This window comes from Cydia splendana, unplaced genomic scaffold (assembly GCF_910591565.1).
Source record: "Cydia splendana unplaced genomic scaffold, ilCydSple1.2 scaffold_49_ctg1, whole genome shotgun sequence".
Taxonomy (NCBI): Eukaryota; Metazoa; Arthropoda; class Insecta; order Lepidoptera; family Tortricidae; genus Cydia; species Cydia splendana.
In genome coordinates this window covers 1029328-1045090 of record NW_026946892.1, presented here as the reverse complement: position 1 = coordinate 1045090, position 15763 = coordinate 1029328, and the positions used below count along the sequence as shown (strand labels likewise).

Below are 15763 nucleotides of genomic sequence, written 5' to 3'. Positions count from 1 at the left end.
GGGAGGGGTTGTTATCTAGCCGCTAAAGGGTCCTCTACCGCAGGTAGCTGTTATCGCAGAGGTATTTATTGTTTTGATAAATCGACTTTTGGCCGCGTAGATCGTGAATTTACCCCTTAGTGCTACGCATATGAATAGTATAAGAAACTCCTGATTGTATTCTATTTATTAGTGTCACTGAATATTTCAATTTTTGTGCAGTATGCTCAACCACCGATATTCCGATTGTTAGGGTTCCACCTGGTACCGTGTGCAGGGACGCACACGATGTCAGGATGGACGATTGTCAGGGTTCATTATTTGGCAACATTTGAATTAAAGTTTATATGTAAATTATTTGCTCCTGCAACCCTACGAAGACTTGTCAAATCCCTTGCCGCTGATTGGCTGACCAATCAGAGGCTGGTATTTGATGGTTTGTGATTGGTTGTCAACAAAGTCGACGGACCAATCGCAAAGCTGGGTTTTGCCGGCAAAAATGACTGGCAGCATGGCCAACGGACAGGGTCGGTTGAGCATTCTCTCTTGAACGGTTGAACGTGAAAGTCGTTTATAAAAATTAAAAACAATAAATACCTTTTTCTGAAAAGAAGTGTTTCTTGTATTCTCTGCCGTCATGAGTGTTCGGCCTAATAAGTAACCCAGTAGTGAATAAAATAGTAGTGTATCGTTTATAGAATGGACAAGTGTTAGGTTTATTGGTTTAAGTACTATCTGTAAATTAAGCATCATCCCAACATTTTCAGAAAAATCATTGACATTTTTAAGGCATCTTTGTAAGTATTAGGGTACTTTGAATGCATTCTGGTAACACTGATATTTCTGGAGGTGGTAGGAATAAAAGCATAAATAGCCTGGATAAAAATGAGATGCTCTCTTTTTTGGTTGGCGATTGTGCAGATTGAAGTAAATTGTGTACTTAGTGGCTAAGTTAAATATTTCAATAAAAAAATATTAAATGTAAGTTGGTGTTCTTATTTCATCTCAGAAGTGGCACACGAACTGTTATAGGGCAGCCTCCGTTGGAATTTCGAAGAAAACTCTTGAATACAACCCAAACAGTTTATTGAACCCAAAATACACTGCACAAACTTACACACTAAAAGATTTAGGATATTACTAGATCTATGTTAAAGAGTAAATTACGAGTGACAATGTTTTTACTATTATTCGAATTTTTATACAGTAATATTGCTGTCAATGCTTCACCTACATTTTAGTTTTACCTGGTAAGCAAAATAATTATACATGTATATAACAGGCCCCCCGATAAGACGAGGCTTTATCTTGAATAGATGAAGCTGAGTGAGAGAATTACATATAAAAGACTTAATGCTAAGTGGTTAGTGAATATACATTTCAATAACTTATTATACTTAGGTATAGTTAACCTTATTCTGTACCAAAGTTAGTTATGTTCAGCAGCTAATAGTTGCTAAGATTTCGGGTTGAGCTGAACTTTACCGAGCCCAAGCGAGGGTTGCTATCCGGAATCGGTAGAGATTTAACAGATATTTCATCGGTTTTAGGAGATTTTTGAGTCAATTCGTCAGAATTAATAGGCCTTGGTTTAGATTTTTTTCGATCATTGCAGAATACGTGGGTGCAACAACTGGTTGCTGAACACCTATGACACCAGTAGCGCTTGGTACATTTGACAACTAAAAATATTATGATAAAAGCAATTAAAGTTAGCGTTACACTAGAATAGTAAGTTCCATATTTTATGAAGTGAGATTGCTGCTGTAAGCTATCCAGGTCATTCTCTAGGTCATCCAACTTGTGCGATGCATATTTTAATGAATCAAGATTTATTTTGTTAAGGGTAATAGGAGTTATTAAGGGCAAAGTGTGATTAAACCTTTCTTTCTTACAGCAGTCATCTTTTAGGATATTAAATTCCGAAAACATATTATTACGTATTGAAACATCTTTGGACATGCTAGGTAGCAGTTTAATAGTTTTGGAGAAGCCAACACAATCATCGGTAAGTTTGAGAATTCCCGTGCCGGACACGGAATAGTCTTCGATATTGTCATTACATTTTACAGTTAGGTGACAGGGTTTTGATTGAACAAAAATCCATTTATTATTATTTAGTACATGCCAAATATCGACATCACCAAAAATCAATTTTGAGTCACACTCTTTTGGTAAAGATTTGGGAATTTCTGTGAAAAGACGAGTTTCGCAACATGGGTTACTGATGCTGGAATAAATAGTTAAAAGAGGACAGATGGAATATTCACTATTCACTGTAGTGCAAATGTTTAGGTCATCTAATAAAGTATAATGCATTTTATTATCGCTTATCGCAATGTAAGAGCTAGTAGGGTGGATGAGAGAGAAAGTATTAGGGTTTTCTATTTCGTGGGGTACTGGTAATGGAAGGGATTTGTAAACAACGTATCGTTCTGGATATGTTAGGAGTATACTTAATACGAAAACCATCTTTTTGTTAAAATAGTAGGAGGTTAATTTAGATATGTCAATAATGGAGTGAATATTTTCTATTGTTACTGGGACCGGAAAGTTGGAGTTCGTATTGGCATTCTTATTGTTTGCAGTTAATTCATGATATAACGTCATCGGAGATAAGATCGAGGGGTGAAGGATGTTAGCTTTAGAAAATAAAATAGCATTTAAAATAGAGTCTAAGTAATTGGAGATCGTGAGTAATGAGCTCTCAATTACATTTACTAGGTTGTTGACACGTGACATGTAGGTTAGTTGTTCATTTACTTTTGTAACTTGAGATATGGCCTGAGTCATGTGTTCTAGCTGTAAGTTTATTTTTATTTCATTAGAATTTAATTTAGAAATGGTTGAGTTGAAAGCATTTATACTCGATTTGACTATATGCATATTTTCTTTCATGAGATGGAAGATTTCATGTTCGTTTTTCTGAGAAGATTCTATGGCACTGTCGTATTTTCGGGCATCATCCGCGTCTAGGGTGCCGAAAAAGAACTTTAAGATTTTGCCTCCAAGTTCAATTGATCTTTTGAGCTTAGTGTTTACAGTGGTGTTATGTGATAATAGGTGAGACAAGGATGATGATTTGGCGAAATTAGATTCGAGTAGGATTTGCGTAGATGTTGCTATGTCGTTGCAATCAAAGAGAGATGTTAGGTTGATTTTGTTGCAAATAGTGGTAGTTTCATTTAGTAAGCGTTCAATGTTCTTTAGGTGAGGGTCGAGAGAGATAATGTTTATATGGGTTACCACGTTCCAGGAATCGCGATAAAAACGTATCGTGGTCGAAGGGTCGAAGTATAGTCCGGGACTTTGAAGAATCGGCGTAATACTGCTCCCAGCGAAGCATTTTTGCAGGAGGGTTCTGAAAGAGAATTAGGTTGTATTTAGGGATGGGCAGGTTTTATCTCATTTACGTGATATTTAGTATGGCGGCGGTTAATACAGAGAGTGACGTTGTTTTTATTATGAACTTTAACTATTTTATATGGTCCTTTCCAAATAGGGGATAAGGCTTTTCGAAGCCTGTGGTGTTGTTTTAGGTATACAAGGTCGCCAACCTTATATGAAACTTCACGAGATGGTGAGTCGTAGTATTGCTTAGAGGTTTCTTTACTTTTAAGAATATGTTCGAGGGCCTTTTCTCGGCTAAATCGCATACGGTACTGTAGGGCTCGGACATATTCGTCGTAAGTGAGACTGTCACTGGTTTCGTATAGGGAATTAGGAATATGAGGTTTGTGGCCATACAGAAGTTCATATGGAGTGTATTGAGTGGTACTGTGAGGAGTAGTATTATAACAGAGGATAGCCGTAAATAGATAGCTGTGCCAATCGGAATGGTTTTCATTCACAAATGATTTTAAATATTCCTTCAAAGTCGAATGGCTGCGTTCAAGGGCACCATTAGTCATTGGGTGATAAGGGGTGGAAAATAAGGGCTTTATTTTAAAAATATTGGTAATTTGTTTAAATAATTCTGAGGTGAAACAAGTGCCAAGGTCAGTCAGGATCATTTTTGGGATTCCAAATAAAGCCATGAAGTGAACTAAATTACGAGCAACTTCCTCGCTCGTGGCGGTGACCTGTGGGTATGCGCATGAGAATTTGGTAAGGTCATCTTGGAGAGTCAGGATATACCTAAATTTTTGAACACCAGCTTCTGGAAGGGTGCCGACTATATCTAGAGCTAGTCGTTCAAATGGTTTGGTGCTAGAGGATGTTATTACCATTGGAGCTACATTACATTTCCTTAAGGGTTTATTGATTTGGCATAGCTTGCATGACTTAACATAGTTTTCGATATCTTTGCGCATTGTTTTCCAATAGTAAGAAGCCTTAATCCGATTAAACATTCTATTGATTCCGGGGTGTCCAGCGATTGTGGAGTTGTGGTTTTCTTTAAGGATTTGAGGAATTTCTGCAGGTGTAGGATAGGTTATTTTGTTGCTGTAAATGTGTATAGTTATGTTAGTATTGTGAAAAACATATGCAATCATATTATAGATTTTAGCATAAGAAATGGTTGTAAATGGCTCTGTAAAGTCCGACACCGCCAAGTCTGTGAGTGTCGGGTTGTTTTGTAATATGATATGTCGTAGTGATTGTAGCAAATTAAAAATAGTTTTATAATTTGTCTCGTCATAGTGATGGACTTTAGTGAATAGGAAGTAATATATTTTATTACTACTGGGGAATGGTAGGACGGAGTCAGGTTGACGTTCAGTATTTTGGAGGTCTTCTTGATTTGGGATTTCAGATAATATTTCGTCGATATAAGGCATAGAAGAGTCAAAATCAAGAGAAGTAGGGCATGCGATTGAGTTCAATTTAGTTTTGACTAAGGATTCGGAATGTTCTATTATGTTTGTATTATACCTTTCAGTGGATTTGTTAGACTGAGATTTCATGAATTGTTCATAAGGGCATTGGACTGTAGTATTAGGAATTAGATTTTGATTTCTGCTCTGGCTGCGAGTTAGGGCGTGAATCGGGATTCTGGAAAGAGCGTCGGCATTAGAATTAAGTTTTCCTGGTTTATAAACGACTTCATAGTCGTATTCCTCCAATTTTAATCTCCATCGGATAAGTCTACTGCCAGGGTCCTTTACATTGAAAAGCCAAGTTAGTGGGCGATGATCGGTGACAATTTGGAACTTATTACCATACAAATAAGGACGGAAACATTTTACAGCGAAGATAATGCCTAAAAGCTCTTTTTCTGTGGTGGAGTAGTTACATTCGGCTTTATTCATAGTACGAGACGCGTAGGCGATTGGGAGATCTCGTCCTATGGGACCTTGAGAGAGTACAGCCCCAAGGGCACTGTTACTAGCATCTGAAGTCACAACGAAAGATTTGGAGAAATCAGGGTACTGAAGTAGAGGTGCCGAGGTAAGTTTTTCTTTCAGGTTGTTGAAAGCCAAATCTTGTTCAGAGGACCAATTGAATACGGCGTCTTTCTTTAAGAGAGAGGTAAGGGGTTTTGTTATTTTGGAAAAGCCATCTATGAATCTACGGTAGTAACCTGCTAGGCCAAGAAATGATTTGATTTCTTTAGAATTACGTGGGACTGGGAACTCAGTGACGGCTTTTACTTTGTCGGGATTAGGATGCACGCCTTTGTCAGTGATTACGTGACCTAAATAAGTCACTTCGCGACGTAGAAATTCACATTTGTCAGGTTGGAGCTTTAAATTAAATTCACGAAATCTATCAAATATAAGTTGCAATTTTTTGACGTGACTTTCAAGATCATGGGAGTATATTATGCAGTCATCTAAGTATATATAACAATGTAGGCCTTGTAGACCTGAAAGGGCTAGATTCATGAGACGCTGGAAAGTGGAAGGTGCATTTTTCAGGCCAAACGGCATTCTTAAAAACTCGAAGTGGCCTGAAATTCCATTAGGATTAAGAACAGTGAAACCAGTTTTAGCTGAGTCAGAGGGGTCCATTTTAATTTGATGAAATCCAGACACCAGGTCCAAAGTTGAGAAATATTTAGAATTGCCTAGTTGATCTAAGATGTCGGTTATGAGGGGTATTGGATAGATTTCAGTTATTGTGACGTCATTAAGGCGCCTGTAATCGATAACCAAACGCCATTTTTTTTGGCCTGATGCATCAGCCTTTTTTGGTACAATCCAGACTGGTGCACTCCAGGGGGATATGGAAGGTTGAATTATATTTTGGTCAAGCATTTTCTTGATTTGTTTATCAACTTCTTGACGGTGACATTCGGGGAATCTATAAGACTTAGCATTAATTGACGGGGCGTTGCCTGTATTTATTGAGTGTTGTAGGGCGTTAGTATGAGTCAAAGGGTCTCCTTCGAGATAAAAAATGTCAGCGTATCTACTGCAGCAATCAAGCAAAGATTTCTTTTCTTCAGAATTTAGATGTGTGTGACGAATGAGATCTAATACACGTTGGACGCGGTTAGTTGACGTTGACGGTGCATGATTTAGGTTCATGACAGATTCAGCGGAGTTTTCTACAAAGACGGAGTAGTCGATTGGAGTAATCTTTACCTTAAGGTCCTTTATCTCGACCGGGGAATCAGTGGTATTTAAAATAGATACATTAACACGTTTATTCTGTTTTATGGCGACTACGCAGTTGGCTAAATACACCCCCTCACAAAACATATGGTCTAATACTAATCCTTCATTTTTCCCATTTAATTCTGAGACGGAGTTGGAAATACCGCATTCAATTACACTCTCCGATCTAGCAGGAATTATGTAAGAAGGCTGACTAAAATAAATGTGTAATTGCTGACCGTTTAATGAAATAGAATCGGTTTTGTAATCTATATTTGCGTCGTAAAATTTGAAAAAATCGTTACCTATGATACCGTCGTATTTGAGATTGACCTCGTCTTTAATAGCGTGAAATTCGTAGCGAATTGTTTGATTTGTTAGACAGAGTCCTAATTCTAGGGAACCTAGAGTCTCACAGTATGAGTCAGAGTCGTTAATACCTTTCAGTTTAATAATTTTAGACGAGAGTGGAGGTTTCTGTTCCAAACTGGAGTATTTAACAATACTTACACTAGATCCTGTGTCCAACAGGAAGCAGAGAGGTTTATTGGAGTAGGGAGTATTTAAATAAGAATGTGGTAGTGATATTTTTTCCTTTAATGACTTAATTTCATAGCAGGGAATAGAACGGCTACTACTATTTGTTTCTAATTTATTTTCAGACGATGGCAAGGGTTGAGGAGGAATGGATTTCGCTGTAAGCTCTTCTTTACAGGATTTGGAATTGGAGACAACATCAGCGTATGCCCTGGTAACCGTTTCTGCACACGGATCAGTGAAAGAATTGGTAGGGTGTTCCTGATTAACTGGATCATGGGGTGCATTAAATTCTTGATAAGAATGAGAGTCCGTTTTGACCACTTTATGGCAAGGTTCAGTGGAAGGATTAGTACAAGAAATAGCGAGGGATTTGGTACAAGATGTAGTGGGGAGGTTATTATAAGACTCAGTGAGAGATTTAGTACAAGATACAGTGGGAGAGTTAGTATAAGATTCAGTGAGAGGCTTGGTACAAGATACAGTGGGAGAGTTAGTATAAGATTCAGTGAGGGATTTAGTACAAGATACAGTGGGAGAGTTAGCATAAGATTCAGTGAGGCTTTGAATGCGTGGCAAACGTTTTCGATGCCGGAAACCGGCGTGAGAGACAGTGATCGTGTCATGAGAAATACGCGATTCCGGTAGACACGAAACCGGAATCGTATTTAGTTTAAATGATCAGAACAAGTTTCGCATGAGTATGTGTTTACTTGACTGTTACGTGAACTTACACTGGAAATCTGAGGCCGCGAGTCAGCCGTTTGCGGTGAATCAGCTGAGTTGCTTAGTCGAAGGTTATTATTGTATTGTCTTTTACGACATTCACTAATGTGATGACCTATATTTTTGCAATAGGCGCAAATTTTCGGTTTGTTTGAAAATTGAGAATGAGATTGAGTCTGTGAACTAGTAGAGGGCTGACCGGTTGAATTTGGAGGGAGTTGCTGAGGTCGAACATGGAAGGAATTTCGCTCCTTTCTAGCGCGAAAACACTCGGATGATGAGTGCCCTGATTTGTGGCAAATATCACATATTTTGATCGCCTTAGTATTAGTGCGCTTGAGATTAAATATTTTTTCTTCCTCAACTGCAAATGAAATTCCATCGTTAAGATTTGAGGGGTTGTGACACCTAACTATAGATGAAAAGTTGGGATTTAACCCGAGTAGGAATGTGTTAAGAGCAAGATCTTCCATGGCAGCTATGCGTCCTGGAAGTTCCTTGGCATCTGTGCAAGAGTATTGTATATCGGCTAGAATTCGAGTCAGGCACGATTCTATGCGTAGTGAATATTCCGTTACTGATTCCGAAATATTTTGTTTACAATTTTGAAGCTCTAGAAGAAGATGCGTGGAATGTTTCTTTTCACCGAATGTTGTTTTGAGAAATTGTTTAATTTCAGCCCATGTATTGAAGGTCTTCAGGCAGCAAGCCAATTGGGCCTTACCTTCGAGTTGTGACAAAATAAATTTACATAGAACATTCTGCTGTTCTGAACTGGCTAAGCTTATAGCATTTTCGCAATTTGTCAAGAATGCCGGTAGGGACTCGCGATCTCCGTTGTAGGGTTTAATGAATTTAGTTAAGAAGGATAGAGTAATTTTGTCACTCATTTTGGGTTTTTGGAGCTTCGGAGAAGTTTGATTAACTTTTAATTCAGGCGCGGAAGTATTCGGATCTGTATGCTCAGTACCCGATTGATATTCGTCAGATTCCTCGGTTATGGCCTCTATTTTAAGATTACTCATTAATTATGCCGTTCAGAACATCAGTAAATGTTAAAAATAGGATTAATTATCATACCAAAAGTAAAAATAGTAACTAATTGTCCATAGGAATTGTTGAAATAATCACTTGAATGCACTTTTAGTTTGAATTTGAAGGAATTATGTAGTTACTTTCACGAATAATTGAATTAAACTCACAAAATGCTGACGATGCGCAGAAACATACTCGGCGATGAACGGGTTGATGACCGGCCACACGATGCGTCGTATTGAGGTTGCACACGGCGAAATACGTAGGTAGTAGAGGTGTCACGTTGTCTCGAAACGTGCAGGTGTCCAAGATGGGATAGGTGCGGGCTAGTGAATCCAACAGAGTCACTAGACTGATCGTCGACCTGGAGCAGTGCGAGTGGGGTAGATATGTTGTTTGTGTTCCGAATGCGGGCTCGGCTGGGTTGCCGAGGCTGATCGTCGATCCGGGGTTGCGATGCGGGCTCAGCGACAGTGCTGAGACTAACCGTTGATCTGGAAGCTGTCCTTTGAGTTCGGAATGACGGGACCTGACAGTCTCTTATGTCATCCCACCGCTGCCACCAATTTGTTATAGGGCAGCCTCCGTTGGAATTTCGAAGAAAACTCTTGAATACAACCCAAACAGTTTATTGAACCCAAAATACACTGCACAAACTTACACACTAAAAGATTTAGGATATTACTAGATCTATGTTAAAGAGTAAATTACGAGTGACAATGTTTTTACTATTATTCGAATTTTTATACAGTAATATTGCTGTCAATGCTTCACCTACATTTTAGTTTTACCTGGTAAGCAAAATAATTATACATGTATATAACAGAACGTAAGTAATCGCCAAATTATTCTACTTATTTCACCTATTTACACATTATTTTTGCTGCTGTGCAATTATGTAGTGGGTCGACTGTACCAAATAATTCCTAACGAGCTGGTTAACATAATGCAGCTAATAGCCTAAGAATTATTGAAAAAGAATAGTGATGTTGGCATCGGTTGCTATTTGAAGTACCTACTAGCGTGATCACAAAGAAATTTTTGTATTCATACCCTCTCAGTCCTTTGTTACTTTTTATATTAGCCTTTGTGTTATTATTCTTTTTCTTTTATTAAACCGTTATGATCATTCCGTTACGTAACGGGCATCTGAATAATCGTTATTTATGAAATCGTATGGCAAACAAGATTAAGTATTAAAGGAACTAATGCAGAATGTAAATATTAAATACTGTAAAAACGTAGATCTTGTAACTATACCTAATTTTATAGTTTTGTATACAATCAATGTTAATAAAAACAATTATGTATATGCACAGTTGATTTTGTCGACTGTTTACATAAGAACAGTGGTTAACTTTACAACTATTATTGAGTAAATAATTGATGGTACGTAGCTCGGGAGGAATGTTTACTAAGCAAAGAAGAAATATACGCGTGCTTATTACACTAACTCTTTTGACAATGGCTACTGTGCGTGAGCCTGGTTACCAATTGTAAATCCAAAAGTGTAATCAATGCAAGATAGATCAATAATTGGGGTCACTACAAAAAATAATGTACTCAGGTCAGGTCACATTATTCCTATGATGTGGCACCGACGTATTAGCCATGATTTTTTCCATGAAATGACAAAAACGAATATGCTGATGGTTTGCGTGTTACAAATACAGATGGTACATGGTTTATTTTCTGACTCAAAATCGTATATTAGAATTCATGTGATATAAAGGGTAAATAATCAAACTACCTTCGCGGAAATCATGATTATTATGAGTTGTGCATTTACCGTTTGATAGATAATTAATAACAAAAGAGACCTAGATATAATTTTAACTAATTATTAGGCATTACGAATATTAATAAAAAGTACTTAAACGTATAGTGAATTAAATTTGATAACCGGAAGTACACTTTGTACATTTTAGTTAATAATAAAGTTGTGATGTAATAAATTATAAATAACACTTAGATAAATCTTAAATTAATTATCTGACATTATGAATAGTTATTACAGTAGTTTATAAGTAAATTAATTTGATATTGCTAACCGGAAGTTGTCTTAATTGTCTTGTACAAACTTAGTACGAATGAAGGTGGGGATTTTAGCATAAAAAGGGCTGTCCACCCAGTGGAAGGGGATTCTCGCTCTGACTTTAGCTAGCGGCGGAAGTCTGGACGGCTAAACCTTCAGTCTATTATTTTACCATCGTGGTCGCATCGTGATACTTTGAAGAAGCTGATTTTATTTAATAAGTGGTGTCCTGGATTTTATCTTGGCGGTGTCAGAATATAATGTGAGTAATATAATAAATGTGTTTTATTTCAAGTATTGTTTTCTTTTTATTCTAAATCTATTGTCATATTCTTATTTAACAGCGTAATTAAATGACCCTAGATACATTGTTTGCAATGAATATAATAAAATAGCTTACTTTTACTTTATTTGATTTAAAAGTCTTAAATATAATTTACACAGATCTATCCTATTTTTCTACCATCAGAAGTGGGATGGATAAAAAGAGAAATACCTAAGACCACGCCCCTAATTTCTTTTTTCTTTTTTCCTATGTTTACAAGCCATGGAGCCAACTCCAATTCTGGAATCGCTTGTAAAAGCTATTCGCGACGCAGTGACATCAAATCAGCGGCACGATGATGTCGCACTGCCGCTGTACGACCCCGAAAAGAACGACAACGGAGCAGAAGCATGGTGCAGATCAATCGAGAAGCTTGGTGCTGAAATGAAATGGAGCAGCATTCAGCAAGCCGCCAAAGCCGGTAAGGCCCTTCGGGGCTCTGCTTTATTATGGTTCGAGACTTGGGAGCCGGAGACCGAACGGTCTTGGGAAGTTTTGCGTAAAGACATTATAGATTTATACCCTGAAAAAAAGAATCTTTCTGATAGATTGTCTAAAGCTGTTATGTATACTTCCGATTCAGCCGATACCTATTGTGAATACGCTAGGGAAAAGATAAGGTTATTACGTAACACTAAGGTAGCTTTCACGGTATCTCAGTTGATCGAACTTGTATATGGGGGTATAAGCGAAGTAAATGTAAGGATATCGAGCCTGAATAGTTTGGTAGGTTCAACTCAAGATTTGATAACATTGTTTTCTCCTTATGAGAAGGCGTCGAGGAAAAGACCTTTAGAAACTGTTGCGCAATCGACAAATTCAAATAATTTAAAACGTTTTAAATCAAATAGTAACGATTTACGTAGGGAAGAGAAAGCGTGTTTTCTTTGTGGAAAGAATGGACACCTGATGGTTCGCTGCCCTAAAAATGTTCCTCAGTCCAATAATAAGGAATCGGTGAGTGAAAACATTCAAACGACTAAGACCAAATAAATTGTAAATTGTAATTGTTGTGTAAATTGGTTTTATGAATAAATGACTTATGACTTATGACTTATGACCACTTGTTCTTTTTGTAACAAGGTGGGTCATTCGTTCGATAAATGTTTTCATCGAGTGGCTTGTACAGTTTGCAAAAAAATGGGCCATTCACCTGATAGATGTTTTCAGCGTACCCAACAGCAAGACAAAAAAATTAATAACACTGAATCTGAATCAAAGTGACTAGACAAGAAAATGACGTTGTAGTAGAATCATTGTTGGACTCTGGAGCTGATTGTAGTGTTATTAAAGAATCGGTGGCGAGACGTCTTGGGTGTTCCTTCTTACCTTGTTCTTTATATTACGATGGTGTAGGCAATGGAAAGCTTCATGTTTTTGCTACAACAAAAGCAACAATTCGGACACATGACGTATGTATAGAATTAAAATTTAATGTAGTTAAGGATGATGATCTTCACTATGACTGTTTAATAGGCCGAAATGCGGTACAGAATGGGAACTTAGCGTTAGTAACGGACTCGACCGGTAGTGTTTTAGTACGAACTAAAAATAATGAGCCACAGCCCCAAGTTTGCTTAATTGAAGATAATTTCGGAATGACTGATCTCTTATTGCGCCTTGAACACTTAGATAAGTCTTTGCAGGATAAGGTAGTTGATATTTTTAAAAAATATCCCTCTATTTTTCCGGCAGACGATCATATGAGCACAGTAAAGACAGGCCAACTAAATATTAGATTGAAAAGTGATAAAATAATTCATTATCGGCCCTATCGTATGGCTCCGATTGAGAGGGAGAAGGTACAAAATATTTGTAACGATTTACTTGGTAAAAATATCATACGGGAAAGTGATTCTGAGTTTGCGAGTCCTGTATTATTGGTAAAAAAAGCTGACGGCAGCGACAGATTATGTGTTGACTATTATAGATCGTTAAATCAAATAATTGAAAAGGAACGGTACCCTCTTCCCCTCATCGAAGACCAGATTGATCGTCTAGGAAAAGCACATTATTTTATCTCCATTGATATGAAAAACGGCTTTTACCAGATTCCTGTAGCACCGGAAGCCATAAAATACACTTCATTTGTTACTAATGATAATCAATACGAGTTTATAAAGATGCCTTTCGGAATATGCAATGGTCCTTCAGTTTTTCAAAAAGCCATAACAAAAGCAGTAAAGCACTTAAAATTTCTTTTAGTCTACATAGACGATATTTTAATACCTTTTACGACTATTTCAGAGGGACTTGATTATTTAGACCAAACGCTTAAGGCCTTGAATGATGCAGGTTTCACCATCAATATAAAAAAATGTAAATTCTTTGAAACTAGTGTCGAATATTTGGGTAGAACCATATCACATCAAGGTGTTAAGCCGAGTGAAAAAAAGATATCTGCTTTAGTTAATTCCCCTATCCCGGCAAACGTAAAACAGTTAGGCAATTTATGGGTCTTGCTAGTTATTTTAGGCGTTTCATACCGGAATTTGCTTATCGAACGGCTTGTATAACTAAACTACTACAGAATGACCAAAAGTGGGAATGGGGATCAGAACAACAGGTGGCTCGTGATTATGTAATTGACCATTTGACAAAAGAACCTTTATTAACCATTTTTAATCCAGAATTACCGACGGAATTACATACTGATGCAAGTTCAATAGGCTATGGCGCGATACTTCTACAGAAACATAACAGTTTAAATAAAGTTGTAGCATATTTCAGTAAAAGAACAAGCCCCTGTGAATCTCGATACCATTCCTACGAGTTGGAAACTTTGGCTATATACAATGCTTTAAAACACTTTCGTGCTTACCTTTTGGGAATTACATTTAAAATAATTACTGATTGTAATGCAATTAAATCTACGTTTAATAAAAGAGATATAACTCCACGAGTAGCACGATGGTGGAGTTATATGCAAGATTTTACATTTGAAGTCGAGTACAGGAAAGGCCAGTATGTTAGTCATGTAGACTACCTTAGTCGTAACCCAGAATCCAATGAAAAGTCAGCAGTTATTTCACAAACTGTAAATAATGTAAAGTCGGAAATTTCAAAAACTGAATCGATTAATCTCATAGACTCTCCTCGTTCTTGGTTAGAGACTGCCCAGGATCGGGATCTAGAGACTCAGGCTTTAATTGAAAGAGTACGGTCGGGTGATTTAGATAATAATCAGTACATGGTTCAAAATAATATTTTATATTACAAAGCAGATCCCACATCCGCACCGAAATTATATGTACCCAAAGGAAGCAGGTTGAGTATTCTTCGTTTGTTCCATGATGATAATTGCCACGTTGGTTCCGAAAAGACACTTCAGAAAATATTTGAGTACTTTTGGTTTCCGGGAATTTCTAAATTTGTAAAAAAATATATAGATCACTGTCGAATTTGTATCGAGAAAAAAAATCATTGTGGACCAAAACAAGGAATGCTGCATCCGATTGATAAAACTCCCATTCCGTTTCATACGATTCATTTGGATTGTACGGGGCCATTTCCTGTATCTAACAATGGCTACAAATACTTGCTAATAATAATTGACGGATTCACCAAATTTTGTATCTTAAAAACCGCTTAAAACAATGGGTGCTCAAGAACTAGTTAATAAAGTTCGTGATTCAGTCATTATGTTTGGAACACCGTCCTTAATCGTTACTGACCGGCTGACCACGGCACCAATTTCAATTCTCGGCCAATACGAGAATTATTCGAAGAATGGCAAGTTAGGCATCACTTAATTTCCACGGGAACACCTCGTGGAAATGGGCAGGTTGAGCGTTATGTGGCCACAATAACTAACATGTTAAGTACCACCTGTGTTGATGTGTCAGACTGGCCGAACATTTTAAGTAAAGTCCAACTTTCTTTAAACACTACAGTGCAAAAATCAACGGGATTTTCACCAATGCGGTTACTTATTGGTAGGAACTCTAATATCCCCACTGTACAGGCTCAGTTAGATGAGGTATTACACGATAAAGATGAAATAATAGATGTTAGGGCTGATAGGTTATTAGCACAACAGCGTTTGAAAATAGTAGCTCAAAACTCAAAAGACCGATTTGATTCAACCCGTAGGGACAATATCCAATATAATATAGGAGACACTGTTTATGTTAATCAGGACCACAGGCGTCATAATAAATTAAGTCCTAAATATAAAGGTCCTTATGAAATAATAAACATAGAGGATAATGACAGGTATTCGTTAAGAGGTATTGGCTATTTAAGGAACATAACCGTAGCGAAAGACAAGCTCCGGCTATGGCCTGGTGAATTTGTAGAATAAATTTTGAATAACTAAAAATATTTTTAATTATAAGCGATTATGGTTATATATGATTGAGTGGTTAAATGATTATACTCGGAAATATAAAGTGACTATTATGAGTACTACTTTGGCTGATGTCCGGAATCACTGTCGCGGGTGATTAAGCTTCATCGACAGCGGGTGATTGGCCGTACACAGTATGATATGGGATGATTATTTACGATTATGAATTACAAGTGAACCAATGATTATGAAATGATAATATGTATTTATATTAACGAGTATATTATATTGTGATT

The 15763-nt window shown here is 37.2% G+C and overlaps 1 protein-coding gene across 1 annotated transcript; it reads right to left on the bottom strand.

Moving 5' to 3' along the window:
- Window positions 1-351: 351 nt before the first annotated feature.
- On the bottom strand, window positions 352-3658 carry LOC134805693 (uncharacterized). Its single transcript, XM_063778948.1, has 3 exons — window positions 3537-3658; window positions 1920-3340; window positions 352-524 (listed from the first exon to the last, which is right to left on the bottom strand). Exons 1-3 carry the CDS (start codon window positions 3656-3658, stop codon window positions 352-354), a joined length of 1716 nt encoding a protein of 571 aa, XP_063635018.1.
- Between the last annotated feature and the right edge of the window lie 12105 nt (window positions 3659-15763).

Bases quoted from the DNA above. Each gene is read 5' to 3' on its own strand.
- LOC134805693 (XM_063778948.1), bottom strand. From the start codon at position 3,658: ATGTCCGAGCCCTACAGTACCGTATGCGATTTAGCCGAGAAAAGGCCC. The intron at 3,341-3,536 runs GTTGGCGACCTT...ATTCTCTTTCAG, and splicing joins CTCGTGAAGTTTCATATAAG to AACCCTCCTGCAAAAATGCT. The intron at 525-1,919 runs GTAATAATATGT...CAACCGTTCAAG, and splicing joins GTCCAAAGATGTTTCAATAC to AGAGAATGCTCAACCGACCC.